Raw genomic sequence first — 18074 nt, forward strand, 5'->3', positions numbered from 1 at the left:
TGCACAGAAATCTCTTGCATTCCTATACACTAGTGATGAAAAAATCTGAAAGAGAAATTAAGGAAACACTCCCATTTACCACTGCAACAAAAAGAAAAAAATACCTAGGAATAAACCTACCTAGGGAGACAAAAGACCTGTATGCAGAAGACTATAAGACACTGATGAAAGAAATTAAAGATGATACCAACAGATGGAGAGATATACCATGTTCTTGAATTGGAAGAATCAATATTGTGAAAATGACTATACTACCCAATCTACAGATTCAATGCAATCCCTATCAAATTACCAATGGCATTTTTTATGGAACTAGAACAAAAAATGTTAAAATTTGTATAGAGACACAAAAGACCCCGAATAGCCAAAGCAGTATTGAGGGGAAAAAAACGGAGCGGGAGGAATCAGACTCCCTGACTTCAGACAATACTACAAAGCTACAGTAATCAAGACAATATGGTACTGGCATAAAAACAGAAACATAGATCAATGGAACAAGATAGAAAGCCCAGAGATAAACCCATGCACCTATGGTCAACTAATCTATGACAAAGGAGGCAAGGATATACAATGGAGAAAAGAGATGAACCGGTTTGCAGGGCAGAAGTTGAGACACAAATGTAGAGAACAAACATATGGACACCAAGGGGAGAAAGCCGTGGGGGGGTGGGGATGGTGGTGTGATGAATTGGGCGACTAGGATTGACATGTATACACTGATGTGTATAAAATGGATGACTAATAAGAACCTGCCGTATAAAAAATAAATAAAATAAAATTCAAAAAAATAAAATATAAATATAAATAAATAAATATTATCAAAGAAAATATCTCACATACATAGACTGAAAGTATGTGAATGGAAAAGGTATTCCATTCAAATGGAAACGAAAAGCAAGTTGGGGTAGCAATACTTATATCAGACAAAACAGACTTTAAAACGAAGACTGTAACAAGAGACAAAGAAGGACATTTAGTATGATAAAGAAATCAATCCAACAAGAAGATGTAACAATTGTAAATATGTATGCACCCAACATAGGAGCACCTAGATACATATAATGCAAATATCAACAAGCATAAAGTGAAAAATTGACTGTAATATAATAATCGTAGGGGACTTTAACACCCCACTTACACCAATGGACAGATCCTCCACACAGAAAATCAATAAGGAAACACTGGCCTTAAATGATTCGTTAGACCAGATGAACTTAATAGCTATTTATAGAATATTCCATACAAAAACAGCAGAATACACATTCTTTTCAAGTGCACATGTAACATTCTCCAGGATGTATCACGTGCTAAGCCACAAAATAAGTCTCAATAAATTTAAGACAACTGAAATCTGAAAAAGAATATCATCCCTTCCCAAGTGGTATCTTTTCTCTGATCACAGTTCTAAGAAGCTCAGGCTAAAAGTACATCCATGACATTGATATTTTAAAAGTTTGTAATATATTCTAAGTGTCAATCCTTAAGATCCTCAAAGGGTTTCAAACAACCAAACATGAACAACTAAAAACAAAATGCAAATAAAGTTGCAAAACACCACTTGCTTTATTTTACAGGAAAATTAATAGTACTTGATTCTTACAGTGGCTTGGATTTCGTCCCTTTAAAACAGTATTGGCAGATGCTCTGTGCATTTTCATAAAGGAGCAGCATGGTAGGCTTGTTTTTTGAATCTTAGCGTCCCTAAATGTATGTAGCAGTTGAATCAGCCCTTTATGTCACTAAAACTTATGTAGAGCTGTGATTATAATATTGATCCAAAAGCTAAAAGCATAAGAAACTAGGAACTTGGAGTACCATCCACCTTTAAAGAAAATGCCCATAAATAGCCTTGCCTGTAAATGTTAAAGGGCTCATACTTCAGTTGATTTTCTATATTCATTGCACTGCCACTTAATGACATAAAGCATAAATAGAACTGTTTTAAAAGAGGCACAAAAAACCCAGTATACTGCAAGATTCCACAGCATGTCAATGTTTCTAATACCTGTAGGTAACCTGGATAACTAGAAAGGAGAAATCTGGTGATTTAAACTAGACAACATTTTATACTTTGTTAACTTGGTGACTCCCTTGGCTATTACTGGCCTTTCTCAAGAGTGATTTGTGTGGAGTCTGCTTTCTTTTCTTCTACCTACAATGGAATAAGTGTATATTCTTGTTAAATTCTTTACTGAAAAATTGCAAAACACCTGTGTGAAGGAACCTGACAAGAATACAATGATGCTTACAAATTTCTGCATGCAAAAACAAGGTAAAAGGGCCAGTTAAGGAATCACTTTGCTATCCCGCAGAAATTAACACATTGTAAATCAACTATACTTCAATTTAAAAAAAAAAAGATCCAGTTAAGGATGGGTATTAAAATCATATATCTGTAATGTTTTAGTTTTTCTCTTCAAGGTATTATACAGCTTGTAATTCCTAAAAGGCAAGTATGTTTTTTTATCAAGACTCTCACCCTTACAGAGACTGAAAAGACCCAACAAAATTCCAAAATGCTAAAGATATGATGAAAGAGCTCCCCCCAGCAATTCTTTTTTTATTATTGTAAGTTATATGTTGTTTTACTAAAATGATAATACATAGCTAATAATAATTATTTCCCCCTATTCCAGAACAGGAATCCAGGCTCAGAGAACAAATAACTTACTCAAGTAGGCAGTAGCACTGGAATCAACAGGTCAGGCAAATGCCAGAAACTGAAAAGCTACTAAGAAATTTTCTGACTGCTTGAAGTTAGCTTCTTGTGAACACCTTTAAAAATGTTTTGTTTAAAAGACTTGGTGAAAGATAGTATTAGACGTGTCACGGTAATTTCTTGTAATTTCAAGAGTATTTTCAGAGAATAACAACAATAAAAAGGTTTACTTTTCCTTTCAGAGAAGCATAACTTCCTCTACAGAGGGAAAGACAGACCAGAGAAAGAAGGAAAAGCAGGTGCTCAAAATGTTACACAATAGTGATTTTTAATTATGAGTCAACATGGATTCCACGCCAGCATTTTGCAACCCGAACACAAAGCTAATCACCTAGGAAATACGAGGGCACGTTCATGGAATCTAGCGTTAAGGAATAACGATAGTAACTGGAAATTGTCTTTATTAAAGAAGGAAATGTTTATTTATGGGAATTACTGGATCAGTAATCGTCGATTCAAATATTCAAAATAAGCAACAGTGGCCAATTACTAGCGAGACACAGGCACTATGAAAGTGAAAACTGTCGCCCTGTAACAGACGCCTGTCATATAAATTCTAAGCTGTTTGGTTTAAAATGCATTCATGCGCACGCGGAACCCCGGAAAACCAGGGAGTTAAAGTCAGAGCAAATACAAGATTTCTATACAGGGCACATGACAGAGAACAAAAGAGGTTGGGGGAAGGAAGACACCCACCTCTGGTGTCTCACATAAAAAACTCATAAATCAAAACCGTGAATGAACGGTTATAGTGTATGCAAGGCATAGGATACAGTTTAATACAGGGGGCGGGGGAGCAGGTTCCTTTTTAAAATTAGCTTTCGCCTCTTCAACCCAGATCTTTGTGCCTCCGTGCTACCAATGAAGCTGGGCAGTTGCACACAAAAGCGCCGCTAGATATTTCGCCAGGTCTCCCACCGTTCAAGCACCGGGGGGCAAACACACCTGACCGCTTAGGAGGGCCGTGCCGGGGGCCGGTAAGGACCAGGCACTGGGCGCCGTATCCTCCCCCAGGGTCGGGAGGGAGCTCAGCGCCGCCGGAGCCAAGCGGAAGGTGGGAAGTGGGTAGAGGAGGAGGCCGCCCCCTAGGGGAGCCGCGCCGCAGGCTAGGGGCCGGGGCGGGAGGGGCAGGCGGGAGGAGGCGGCCGGTAGCGAGACCGCGCCGTCGGGCGGGGCCGTCCCTCCAGCTGGCTCGGACCCTGGCGGGGCGGGCAGTAGACGGAGCGGCAGAGCCCAGACGCCGGCCCGTAGCCAAGGAGAAAGGTGGCGGCGGCGCGGACGGGACGGGGCGGCGGCTCCCCGCCGTGACCCTCTGCTCCCCTGCCCAGGCCCGGGTGCGAGTCGGAGGCGGCGGCGAAGGAAGGAACGAGCATGGCTGAGACCTCGCCGCCGCCCACTGCCGGCGCGGAAAGTTGCAGCGAGGAGCCGGCGAGGGGCGGGAAACAGCGGCTGGAGGAGCCGCGCCGCGCTCCAGCCGGGGGCGCGGACCGAGAGGACGAGGCGGGGCCGCCGCTGGCCTCCCCCGCGGGGCAATCCGAGCCCGGCTCGCCGGTGGCTGCCCCCTTCTTCCTGCTCTACCCGGGCGATGGAGGCGCCGGCTTCGTAGCGCGGCCGCCGCCGCAGCAACAGCGCGCCTGGAGGACCCCGCCGTCGCCGGGCTCCCCGCTGCCCTTCCTGCTGCTGAACTACCCAAGCGGCGGCGGCGGCGGCGGCGGCAAACACAGTGAGTGGCGGCCGGGAAGGGGGATGCCGGTGGGGAAGGGGGGCCTCGGCCGGGAAGGGCCAGTCCGGCTCCGCGGAGCTCCGCCTCCTGCTGGCTCCCCGGAGCTGAGCAGGGCCCCGAGCCAACGGGGAGACAGGGCGCTGGGGGCGGCTCTCGGGAAGCTCCCATCTGGGGGCGCAGGGGGGCGGCCGCGGTCCGGGCGCCGGACTGTTTACCTCCTAGTCTCCCCAGGCCGCAGGCTCCCGCCCGGCCTCCTCTCCCCTCCCGGGCCGGGCGCTCGTCCTCGCCAGCCTCCCACGTGCTCGCCGGGTCCCAGCCCCGGGTCTCCGGTGGGAGCCCTCGGTGAAGGAGTCGAGGAGGGGGCGGTGTCCGGAGACCCGGCAGCCCAGCTGTCCCGCCTTCTGCGGGCTCCCAGCGCCGCTGCGGCCGATAGGTGTGGCTGCTGCGCCGCCGCCGCCCGCGTGGCCTCGGTTGGACCACTAAATTTTTTACTAGCGTTCACTCCACACCCGTAAATATCACATATCCGTCCCCCACAATGGGAAGAGAAATCAGGAACTGTGCGCGAGATGACGAGAAGGGAAAGTGTGGCTTTAGGAGGGCACTTCCCAGGATAATATCGTTTGACAGGAAGAGGCCTCCACCTTTTAAAAGCACTATCACCGGAGTCCTCTGAATGCAGCGCACCGTACGTTGTGCTGTATCAGTCAACAAATGTCTATTGCTACCTACTGTGAGCGGGGCCCTAGAGTAGGCAATGTGTATAAAAGACTCGAAGAATATTAAGTCTGGTTTAAAAAGACAAGATCTTAAGAGTATGAAAATGTGACTGAAGATACAAGGCATGATATAAATGCCGAATACTTTGCTGTGTGAGTTCTGAAAAGGGAAATTTGCCTAAGGTGAAGAGGGAATCAATCGATCAATCTGTCTGTCTCTCTCTCTCTGAGACCCAGCTAGAGGTTTCTTTTTTAGCACCAAAGCAAACCTTTTAACTGTCTTGCACTGCCAAGAAACCCTGACTTTGCCTTTTCTGCCCCTGATCCGTCCCCTAGAAAAAGGTTAACATTAGTTGAATATTTTCTGTGTGCATGTGCTGTGATTATCATAGTTAATCGTCACATCTCTGTAAGCCAAATATGCCACTTTTTCAGGTGAGGAAGCTGAGGATCAATGTGATTAAGTGATTTGTCCTAAGTAACTGTGAGAGAAGGAATGAAGTTGACCCAGATTCTTTGCCTACCAAGCCCATGCTCTTTAAGTGACTAGCAGACGTCCAAAACTGTGATTGGATGGTTCCTCCCTAGATTAGGGTCCATTGGATTCAGCTGGAGGTAGTCCTTTGTTAGCTTCTCTTTATTACTTACCTAGAATGGGGGCCAACACTGACCACAGACCTAGAGTTTTAGTAAAGTCATAGTTTGTTGCAGTAATCCGCTAATCTCCAAAAGAGAGTGTCTAATAATGTCAGAAATGAGTCTTTTGATAAGCAGAGGAGGTAAAGATAAGAATATTCGCAACACTGCTTTTCATTTTCTAAGACATCTGCTTTCTACTTTGTTCTTTAAGCACAGCCTCTCTTTTTCTTCCTAAGAATTTCTATTTTTGTGTAATCTGCTTAATAACCAGTCACTATAGGATGAAGAAGACCCTCCTTTCAGTTCTTCATAACTCTGTGTAACAGTTGTGGTAGAAGGTGTGGTATAGAAAATATTTTCACCTGTTGGCCAGTATCAGTTATGGGAATTATCTGAATTTCAGGTGATTTATTTGATTCCTTCCTTAAATTAAGGGTTGACTTTATTTATTTAAAGTATTGTCCGAAAATTGGGGCCTTAGCATGATCAAGATCATCAATGGAGAACTTAAAGCTAAAGTTTTGTTAACTGTGATCCCTTGGTCGTTACCTTACAACAGTAGCAGATGTATGGCATGATTTGTAAGCACATAAAGTTCTAATAGTTCATCCTGGTCTTTAATTTCTGAAATAGTTTATTGGTGTGTAAGTGCTCAGAAAATTTACTGGGAAAATACATGTGTCCCACTTACACTGCTTTTAAAGACCAGTCACTGAGGACAGTTCATATTGTCAAAGATCACTGATACTTATTTTATTCAACTATAAAACTGACTTAAAGTAGTTCTTGTTTTGTACTGTTTTTATTTTTACCTGTTATTTTTATATGTACTTTAGAACACACATACTTGCAAAAAGGAATTTTCTGGATATTAATAAAAATACTTCCTTGTTGCTGCTCTGTAGAGTCAGTGCAATATTGCTTTATATGATGTACCTGGATATCAGAACTAGGGGTGTCCTGATGACTCATTTGAGCAACCTGAGACCAACAGTTTTTCAAAGACTTCTCATTTCAGTTAGCAGGGCAGTACTTAGACTCAGCCTCAACAGCCAATGAACATTTGCCTCCTCAACACTGAATTTTTAACTCTCACTGATGTATTTGCCAGAAGTGTATAATATATAATCATTTTGATAGACTGTTTATTAAGGCATTATTATCTCTTCATTTTTGAAGTCTTGACTGTACTCAGAGATTTTAAAATTAACCTTTACATTTGAGTTTAGAAGATTTGTTATAAGTGACACAGACGAAGAATAGCAAAAATGTGTGCAGAGGAGGTACCTAAATCTTTCAGGGTTCATGACATGTAAGGTTTCAGTGTAAAATCTTGCAGGATATAATGTCCATGAAACATTCAGCGAGCTTAAATGCAATATGAAAGTTTTCTGATGTGCCTTGTTGGATTATGTCACTCTCTGACTCTGAGTGCTGGTAATCTGCTAAATTTTTATGCTCCTAGCTTTTAAATCTCAAACTTCTACCATGCCTTTTTTTTTTTAAGTAAAAATTACAAGTAGCACATGGATCTGTTCTCACTATTTAAATGTTTTATAATGCAAAAGTACATTGAGCACAAAGTGACTTTTCTCTTTGTGGGTCCCCAAACCCTCCTCTCCCCCACCCCCCATCACCACCACAATTTATTATCAGAGAATACCACTTTTGAGTTCGGTGAGTTTTCTTCCAGAACTTTTGCATGCATTCACAGAGATGTATGTGTTCATATTTCGTGGGGCCTTTTCCCCCTTGGTGTATGACTGTCCATTCCAATTTCTCATCAACTCTATAAGAAGGAGCTACTTGCATGCCATTGTCCAATACTTTTGAAACCAAGTCCGCCTAAAACCGTGTCCTTCTGCCAAGTTTATGATTAACCTCTCTATTCAAAACTCTATTTCTGGGCTTCCCTGGTGGTGCAGTGGTTAAGAATTTTCCTGCCAATGCAAGGGACACGGGTTCGAGCCCTGGCCCGGGAAGATCCCACATGCTGTGGAGCAACTAAGCCCGTGCAGCACAGCTACTGAGCCTGCGCTCTAGAGCCCGCAAGCCACGACTGCTGAGCCCACGTGCCACAACTACTGAAGCCTGCCCGCCTAGAGCCTGTGCTCCACAAGAGAAGCCACGACAATGAGAAGCCCGCACACTGCAACGAAGAGTAGCCCCCGCTCACCGCAACTAGAGAAAGCCCGCGCACAGCAACGAAGACCCAATGCAGCCAAAAATAAATAAATTTATTTAAAAAAAAAAACAACTCGATTTCCTTTCTTGTCCCATACCTGTTCCCCTCAGGACTGAGGAGTATCAAAGTAAGGGGGGGATTTAAACCAAGCAGGACCCTGTGGGACCTTCCCAAGAACAAAAGTCCCATTTCTTGTTTGTAGAAAAAAAGGCTTTAGACTCCTAGGCCTTCCCTGAGTTCCAAAGAGCAGATGCAAGCAGTCAATGAAGAGGACAGTAGCGTCACAGGACTCCTGGTTTCTCCTGAAGGGATATAGATAACAATCTGATGCATATCTTTGAGTTGCTCTGTAGAGACTAAGACCCCCATCCAGGTGGACGATGGCCACTACATGCTGACCACAAGCAAGGTAGACCCCAGACTGGTTGGAACCAGAAGTTTGAGATTCCTGGAACATCAGCCTGTTACCTCACCACCAACCAATCAGAAGAAGGTCCACGAGCTGATCACGCATCCTACGACCCTCTCCTCTAAAACTGTCTTTAAAAACCCTTGCCTGTGGGCTTCCCTGGTGGCGCAGTGGTTGAGAGTCCGCCTGCCGATGCAGGGGACACGGGTTCGTGCCCTGGTCCGGGAGGATCCCACGTGCCGCGGAGCAGCTGGGCCCGTGAGCCATGGCCGCTGAGCCTGTGCGTCTGGAGCCTGTGCTCCGCAACGGGAGAGGCCACAGCAGTGAGAGGTGCACATACCGCAAAAAAATAAAACAAACAAACAAAAAAAAACCCTTGCCTGAAAGCCATCCGGGAGTTCGGGTCTTTTGAGCATGAACTACCCATTCTCCTTGCTTGGCGCCCTGCAAATAAACCCTTACTTTGCCGCAAACACCTGCTATCAGAGTTTGGCTTTCTGTGCCAAGGGCACACCAGCCCTTGCTCAGTAACACTTAATGCCTTCCTTTGCCATCCTAACTTTAGAAGTCGCCCTGTGAGTGGACAGATGAACAAGAGATGGCTTCTCCATGGTGTTGGAGGGAAGAGGCCCCCCTGCCATTTGCACGGTTATCAGCTTCTATTGACAGTTCTTTTCCTCTTTCAACTCCCAGAGCTACCACAAACATTTATGTTTAAAACAATGCCATACAAATAGCCCACATCTTTGCCCTTGTCTTTTCTCTCCCAAATACAGCAGTGAACAAAAAAAAAAGTCCACTCACAAAGCAGCAGCTTTCTTTCTGTATTTGTATGTGCTGTTTTGAGATAGGAGGAGAGCTAGGAAAGGAATAGAAAGAAGGGGGGAAAAGACCTTGGGAAGGACTGGAAGCGTTACAGTGACTACCCACGTCAAAGTTGATTATACTTAACAGTGAATGCCTTGGTTGAGCCCTGGAAAGTGCAGAGAATGAGCCTTCTAGAAGCATTCACTGTCTCTCATGGAGAGACTCTCTTTAAGAGTCCATGATGTGGGGAAAGAGTGCTCTCATTTACATATAAACCCAGGAATGTGTATTTAAGAGGAGAAAATCAATTTTAGGTTCACAGTTTCATACACCTACAATAGAAAGATATGTATGTATTATATAGGTATATGTGCATATATACATTATTTGTATGTGTATGTATGTATTTATTCATTGACTTTATTCTCCATGGGTATTTCTATTATTATGTCTCTCTCTTTTTTCTTTTTTCATTGTTTAATAGTACTCTAGAAAACATTATACCTGATTAGGAGTTGAATACACATTAATCAGTTCATCTGCTGTATGCTTTTTAAACTTTGAAAAGACAAAAGTCACTTTTTTTGGATTTGTAAATGTAGAGGCATCTGCTCAAAATTGGGAGGTGTGCAGGGGAAGGGTTGAACCATCAGAACCAAAAAGTTTTGAGCATTCACCTCACATTAGTAGGTTTTAGCTTGATGTGTGACTTTTTAGAAGACAGCCTTTTGTTATAATTAATGTAGAGCAGTGCCTTCATTTACAATACTGTGATTCACAGATCTGTCAGCCATCAGCTCTTTTCCAGCTGTGTTCAGAATGCAAAGAGCCACTTTCTGATTCATTAAATGCTGTTTTGTCAAATAGCAGATGTAAAGGCCCATAAGAAAAGGGGGGGAAACCCTCAGAAACGTAGTATCTTCGGTGTATAATTGTAGATTAGTGACTACCAGAGACCTGTAGTTTAGCCCTTAAGAGTATCTAAATGCAGGTGGGTCCTTTTCCACACACAGCTGAAATGACCTGGGGTCCTGAGCATCTAAGGTCCTGGGAGCTGGGTCATGCCCCCATTTCCTACCTCATGACTAAGCTTGCTGTCTGCTGCTTGCCTTCCTGATTTTGCTTTTATCACCACCGCTGCCTAAACTGTCAACAGTTTGTCTTCACAGCCAATTTCTCCCTTTCTCTTCTGCTGCTTTCTTTTGTTTTACCTACTCTTCTGGCCTGGCATTATCAAAAAGTCCTGTTATGCTTCTTATTGACAAAGCAACAGTTTCAGAATATTAGATGTAATTTTTGAGTCTTTGTTTTGGCTGCTCTGCTATTGATAATCATGGGTTCATTCTTTCAGAGTTTTCTTTTTTCTTAGTTCTCATCTTAGCTTCATTCTGGATACTAGAGGATCCTAAAAGGTTCTTCATTAGATAACAGAAATTTTACTGTAGTTCTGTAACCCAAACAATTATGAATACAGAATGTGACTAGTAAGATAGTAATGGTACTTAGTGGCTACATTTATAGAATATTTTTATGTTCTAGGCAGGGAGGCACAAACTTCACATGTATCAGTACTTATCAACTTGGGGGGTTATATTTATAAGAGGTATTTCTTAGAACTTCCATTAGATGGAAGAGCCAGTGCATAAAACTACTCACTTAACAATGAAAGCTGAAAAAAAAATATGGGAAGGAGGAATAGTTCATATAGAGTTCATATAGGTAGGTGCAACATATGTTTTTCATCAGAGTATTTGATTCAGTCTTTTAGTGATATCTAAGCTATTATAAAATAAATTCTGATAGAGTAACCTTGGATTTAGAAGATTATATTCTGGAGATACAGATTCTTTGGTTTTAGGAAAAGTCTTATCTCAAACTTTAGCACACATCAGAATCACCTGGAGGTCTTGTTAACACAGATTTCTGGCCCTGTCCCCAGAAGTTTTTTTTGTTTATTTGTTTTTTGTTTTTATTGATATATAATTGGCATATTTTTTAAATTATTATTTTATATTGGAGTATAGTTGATTAACAATGTTGTATTAGTTTCAGGTGAAGAGCAAAGTGATTCAGTTATACATATACATGTATCTATTCATTTTCGAATTCTTTTCCTATTTAGGTTATTACAGAATATTGAGCAGAGTTCCCTGTGGTATACAGTAGGTCCCTGTTGGCTATCCATTTTAAATATAGCAGTGTGTACATGTCAAACTCCCTAACTATCCTTTCCCCTTAACCTTCCCCCCTGGTAACCATAATTGACATATTGTGTTAGTTTCAGATATACAACATAATAATTCAATATTTGTATATATTGCTTTTTTTAAAATTGAAGGACAGAGAATGAATTCATATTCCTGAATAGTCTGAGTATCCAAAGCTCATGTTGTTAATCACTGTATACTCCCTCACCAAGGCCTTAAAGAAACCAGTTAGGGTAGAAGGCAGTAAAAGAGTACCTGGGTGGGAGAGACAGCAGAGGAAAGGTGGCAAAGAAAGCAACTTTTCAGACTGAAAGAATAGTATTGGCTTCAAAACATGTTCACCTGACTGTATTTTGTCTCTCATCTTTTCCCTTTTTTGTTTGACTTTTAACAGAAACCTATGTGTTAAACAGATAAAATTTTATCAAGAAGCTGAGAACATATTTCTCTAGTGTATGTTATAGGTAGTAAAAAGTCTAGGTGGATGATGATGAGAGTTTAGCCAGATTAACTGGATGAAATCATGATAATTCCTTGTTGGCTAATATTTTTGAAAATTCCTTAAATAATTAAACAAGTTGCATAAAAGATATGCTGCTTCTCTATCATTACACAATAAGTAACCTGTAGCCATCATAAATAAAAGTAGAATCCCATTTTAATGAACTCTGCAGAACATCACACCTGTTACGTTTCTACACAAACCTTATTAACATTATAATGTCTTCCTACGGTGCAAAGTGGCTCAAGTATGAGCTTTAAAATTTATTTTGGGAAGTTAGTAGTATACCATATGCATAAAGAATTGGTTTGAAATTACGTGAAAAGAAATGCTTTTAGAGTTACAAAAGCAGTGGTACTTGAGAGGGTACCTATCAATACTGTCATGCCCTCTACTGTAGCTATGTTTGAATAATTTTGAAAAGTTCATAGTCTTCCTAAAACATAACAGATCAGGAATCGAGGGCTGCTGGGCCAAGATGATATTCCTCTTTGCACAACCCATTTTAGTGAGTGTCTGGTTCTAGACTTGCTACATACGGAATGGACGTGACACTCAGCATGTGTCAGAGGGAGTGGCATGGATGGTGGGGCAGAGGCGGGAAAGTCTGAAACCTCATGATCCATAAGGAAAGGAGAGATTGAGCAGACTGTGACAGCAAAAGGCATGTAGAAAGCGGGAGAAATTGTTTCAGCATATTGCCTTTAAGAATATGGTTTTTCTCTCTAATTTTAGAATCTGTTTACGGACTGTCCACAGACATTTATCTGCTTCCTCTGCCTTTTGTATGAACTTAGGAAATCTCGTCACCTGTTATGAAGGCTTGGTAAAATTCTGACCCCTCTCTCCTCTTCCTTTCTCAAGTCCCAAGTGATGCCCCAGCATACCCTTTACTCAGATCACCTTTTTTACTTTCCTCTACCTTAGTCCCTTGAACATTTATCCTTACTGACTTTCATTTCATGTGATTGATAGGGTTTTTGGTTTTTTGGGGTTTTTGGGTTTTTTTCCCAGTACTCTCGAAGGCAGAATCACATATTAAAATGATGATGATGGCTGCCATTTACTGACTGCTTACTTTGTGTAAAGTGCCATGTTGAGCATTTTACTTTCATTACTTCATCAAACTCTGAAGTAGTTAATATGAGTATCGCCATTTTGTCAGTGAAGAAACAGGTGCAGAAACAAGCACTCAGCTTCTAAGTGCTGGACCTAGGATTGCCTGTGGGCATTCTGGCTTCAGTGCACGTGCATGCTCTCAGCCTCCTTCACCACCTCCCGTAACTGGAATCACATCCTAAACAGGAGGCTCCTCTTTAGGCAGCAGTAGCCCTCTAGTTCCTTGTTCTACCCAGGAAAGCCCTATTTGCTAAAAATGAATGAATGTGAAATTCACAAGCCACCAGTGTGATAGAGAAAATAGTTAGGTATGTAAGCAACACTGAATAGCCATGTGTGTGATAGGGATTTAGGAATTTCTTAAACACCTATAATTTTCTGTTTCTTGTCTATTGCCTTGTTCTTTCTTCATATCCATAGTGGCTAGACATAATAGGTGCTTTATACATATTAAATCATTGAATCTGTTGTGTATAAATGAATAAAGCCTGTGTTAGAATGACATGTTTGTTGGGCATAAATATAGCTTGATTTTCTAGAACTTGGGGGTTTTCATGGTTGAAGTGAAACAGGAAGGTGGAAATATATCATTGCAAGAATATAGAGTGCTTTAGAGTTACATATCTATACCAACAAGTATCTATGGAGTATCTGGTATTTGGTAGGTATTATTTTAAGCAGGTGTGTAATGGTGTGTAAAACAGGCAGAGTTCTTCTCATGGAGCCTGTGATCTTTGTGAAGCTAGTTATTTAGTTTCATTTTTATAGCTGAATAAATTGAGACAAGAGGAGGATAAGTTTCCCAAGATTGTCTACTAAGTAGTTGGTAGCTTTACATCTGTAAATTATTACCTACTGCCACGTAGCCATGAGATCCATTTTAGTTATTAAGGTAGGAGTTATTTTCAGTCTTATCCTGGTTAATTTTACAAGAAAAATATTATGCAGTGTAATAGTCCTGGTGGTGTTTTTAGCAACCATAACTCAGCTTCTCAGGTATACTCATAGTATATATTATCTTCCTTGGAATATCTACAAAATAATACTGAGCCTGCCAAGTGTATAAACCTAAACTTGTAGCAATCTCAACATTAGAGGTAGATATAATAGATCTTTGTGTGGGAGAGGGAAGGAAGTGAGAGAGAGGACTGGAGCATGTGACAAAGTCATGATCTTTCAATTGAATAATCTTATAATTTAGCAGAAACATCTGGGCTTTCCCAGATGGCATCATGATGATAATTCAGCAACTAGTGAAATTGGGGGGAGGGGATGAGACTTTTCTTCTTAAATTGTAAAACCGTGACCCAGGAAGCCTTGGGAAACAGAACTTGTGAGCTTTACAAACTGATGTAGTTGCACAAGTTGACAAATTTTAAGAAGCACTATTGTGTGCAGAATAGGAACTAAGTAATAGGAGGAGTCAGCTAACTGTAAAAGAAGTAAGTGAAGTGGTCTCTTACCCTCATACCTGTTGAAGGAGAATTGGCATACCTACCAGAAATCTATTTCTGAAAAGTATCTAAATAATATCATTTAAAATGAAAAAATTAGAAATAACCCAAATGCTCACCAGCATGAAAATAGATCAAAAATTGTTTGTACATACGATGGACTATTACCCTGTAACACAACAGCCCAAAGGATAAAGTACAAGCTACACACTACAATGTGTATAAATCTTAGAAAATGCAGTTTTGAGTGAAAGGCTTAGCTTATATACAGTATCAAACCCTTTTCGCTACAGTTAAAAAAAAACAAGCTAAAATATTATTTAGGCATCCGTGTATTTGTAATATTTTTAAAATAAGACAGTGATTTACAAAAATTCAGAAGTAGCTGCCTCAAAAGGGGAGGCAGGAATTCAGAACAGAGAAGGAGCATGTAAATGTAAGACACTGGTCTGTTTCTCCAGTTGGGCAATGATTTCATGGGTATTGGTGATTTTTTTTTAAGAATTAAAATAGGCATCGAAGTTTGTTATTTAAAGAAGTTCTGAAATGAGTCATTTTAGAAAATAGTTCCACCCCACTTCATTTATCTTTTAACACTTCTGAATGTATCAGGTGTTCTTAATATGTCCACCCGGATAAGTAAATGTGGCAGGAACTCGGTAAGATGGTTTTTTCAATGGTACAGTTTAGCAAGTGCCATCCTTCACGATAGTCAGGAAGAATTTGGTTTACCCTTCGCCAGCACAAGCAGAAAGATACATGCTGGATTCTCAGCTTCTCAGAAAATGCCCACTTGGGAATTCCCTGGCATTCAATGGTTAGGATGCAGCACTTTCACTGCTGGGACCTGGGTTTGATCCCTGGTCAGCGAGCTAAGATCCTGCAAGCCTTGCTGCTCGGCCAAAAAAAAAAAAGAAGGAAAGAAAAGAAAATGCCCACTTATTAAAAACGTAAACTAGATGTATAAGGGTGACTAAGTGGAATATATGGTTTGTGAAACATTAGGGTGTAAAGTATGAAAGCGGTTAAAATTTTTCTCTGCTTCAAATCTTAACTTTGTTGAAATAGCTGTTTAGGAAATTTCAAGAGGACCTTGCCTGTGTTACTTTGTTTTTGCTTTTGTTTTGTTTTGTTTATTTTCCCTGAGTAAAATTTAATCCTTGGGGTGGAGTGCTGAAACTGCAAAGTATAGAAGAAAAAATGGACTTCAGGAGCATTCTAGAAGCAGCTGGGGATCCCGGATCTGCCACTTGCTAATCGTATGATCTTGGGCCAGTTACATGGCTTAACTTTGGTTTCCTTGAATGTAAAGAGGGAATATCAATACCTGTTTTGCAGGATTCTTTTTTTTTTTTTTTTTTTGTGGGGGGGGTGCATTGGGTCTTCGTTGCTGTGCGTGGGCTTTCTCTAGTTGCGGCGAGCAGGGGCTACTCTTCGTTGCGGTGCACGGGTTTCTCATTGTGGTGGCTTCTCTTGTTGCGGAGCACGGGCTCTAGGCGCGCGGGCTTCAGTAGTTGTGGCTCGCGGGATCCAGACCGCAGGCTTAGTAGTTGTGGTGCCCGGGCCTAATTGCTCCTCGGCATGTGGGATCTTCCCGGACCTGGGCTCGAACCCGTGTCCCCTGAATTGGCAGATGGATTCTTAACCACTGCGCCACCAGGAAAGTCCCAACTTTGCAGGATTCTTGTGAGGATTTGATACGATACTTACAAAGCACCTAACAGAAAATAAAAATTCAATAAATGATAGCTACCTTAAGTAGTAATAATTTTTCCACATCATATAACAGGGACATTGGGTGTGACAAATCAGTCTTTGTCTTATAATAGTAGCTGAGTAAATATACTTTAAAGGAATGTAACTACTAACTTTGAAAAGTGAATCTCATTTGCTTTGAATCAACTGTAATGTGGAAAATTCATGCTGGGTAGGCAGTTAGAACAGTATTGTTCAGATCATTATCTTGGATTTGAACTTCACATAGCCTTGTTAATTCTGTTTTAGGGCCACAAACTGTACCCCAGACCTCCTCACAACTCTTTTACAAATATATGCTGTTATTCTCAAGTGGAATCAAATGAGAAAATAGTTCAATACAGCTTATAATTAGTGTGTTTATGAGAAAAGATTATGAGAAAAAAGTTCAAGGTTTGTGTGTCTTACTGATGACTTAATATTGCCTTTATATTCTAAGCTAATATGTTTACATAGTAAAGACCCAAATGTAAAAACATTACCAAGCAATATTTAAAATTATTTTTATTAGTCCTCTATTTAGTGCGTGTTTTCATAGTAAATTCATTGCTTATGAACAGAACAATGGGTAACTGTCATGTTGAAGACTCAAGAGTGTTTACCTGCAAACAGGTATAACTGGGTAAAAGTACAGGTTTTCCTGCCCACCCACAGTTCTTATTTCTGAAATAACTGCTAATACCTCCTCAAACCGATAGGTATGGGAAACTCAAGGGTAACCAGTGCAGACAGGTTTTTCTCTCCTTGGCAAAAGTTTTAGTTGCTTTGGGCTTCCTTCCTTGTGTCATCTACCTGGAGAGAAGGACCTTTGGAAGGAATGTTAATCAAGTTTCTGTGCTTATTGACCTAGATGTTCTTGTTGTGCTGGTACGTTGTTATCAATCCAGATCTCCTGTTCAGGGTTAAGTAAGTGCTTATTGTTTGGTTGGTGGGAAGTCTGTCCATCATGGTTTGTGACAGGCTGAATTCAGATGTTGGTGGACACAGGCAGTCCCAGGGCATTCAGATTAATTCACGTATTCACAGTTCTATATTTTAAGAATGTATCAGTGACCTAGAGTCTTGATGTCATATGTACAGATAAGCCAGGGCTCTTTGGTATTGTGGTTCCAGGAACTATTCAGTGTAATTTTAAAGATTTTAATGACTGCTTCACTGTGTTTTGAAGTGACACATGGCTTAAAGTGAAACTATAAACTATCCCCCTTTAAGTTTTAATCTATAAAGATGTCTGGCTAGAAAGGAATTGCATTGTAATTAAATGTGAATTTGTTAAATAAAGACTTATATTCAGTATTTGGATATGTAAACTCTGCTTCCTTGAAGAAGTGATCTTGTCTTACTGCTGCATGCCCAGTGCCTGGCACATGGAGTACTCTCAGTGAATATTTACTGAATGAATGAATGAATGAATAGCTCTGGTCCAGATGTAGAATAATGTTGGAAGAGATTTAAATAGAAATGAATAAACCTAGTTGGAATATTTTATTTTCCTTAGTAACTTGCTGATTTTCTTCCTAATTATAAGTAAGCATATACGTATATGTATTCTTACATTGTACCAGATTGCCTTCCCTCTAACAATATGAAAATACCTGTTTACCTACAGAATCTGGTTCTTAGCATTTTTTTCTTTGAGTTCAATCTCAAATTAGGATGGAAGCATTTATGAATTTTTTTGTATTTGCTGTAAACACTTTATTCCAGTTTGGCTTTCCTTTTCATTTACTTTAAAAAATTTTGTTTTATTGAATTATAGTTATTTACAATGTTGTGTTAGTTTCAGGTGTACAGCAAAGTGATTCGGTTATTTTTATATATATATATATATATATA

General features: G+C 40.8%; 1 protein-coding gene across 7 annotated transcripts in view; it reads left to right on the forward strand.

Moving 5' to 3' along the window:
- Positions 1 to 3840: 3840 nt before the first annotated feature.
- RUFY3 (RUN and FYVE domain containing 3) overlaps positions 3841 to 18074 on the forward strand; it is an 83318-nt gene continuing 69084 nt past the window's right edge. For 4 of the 7 annotated variants that reach the window (XM_028491886.2, XM_028491888.2, XM_028491889.2 and 1 more), the window contains exon 1: positions 4365 to 4442. Coding sequence is in view for 3 of the 7 variants with exons in the window: in XM_024115378.3 (XP_023971146.2) it covers positions 4091 to 4442 (352 nt within the window). In the remaining 4 variants the exon portion in view is untranslated. Of the gene's footprint in view, positions 4443 to 18074 lie in introns of all 7 variants that reach the window. The other 3 variants (XM_024115378.3, XM_028491887.2, XM_007112715.4) reach the window with 3 other exon arrangements.

This window comes from Physeter macrocephalus, chromosome 7 (genome assembly GCF_002837175.3).
Source record: "Physeter macrocephalus isolate SW-GA chromosome 7, ASM283717v5, whole genome shotgun sequence".
In the NCBI taxonomy this organism is placed as follows: domain Eukaryota; kingdom Metazoa; phylum Chordata; class Mammalia; order Artiodactyla; family Physeteridae; genus Physeter; species Physeter macrocephalus.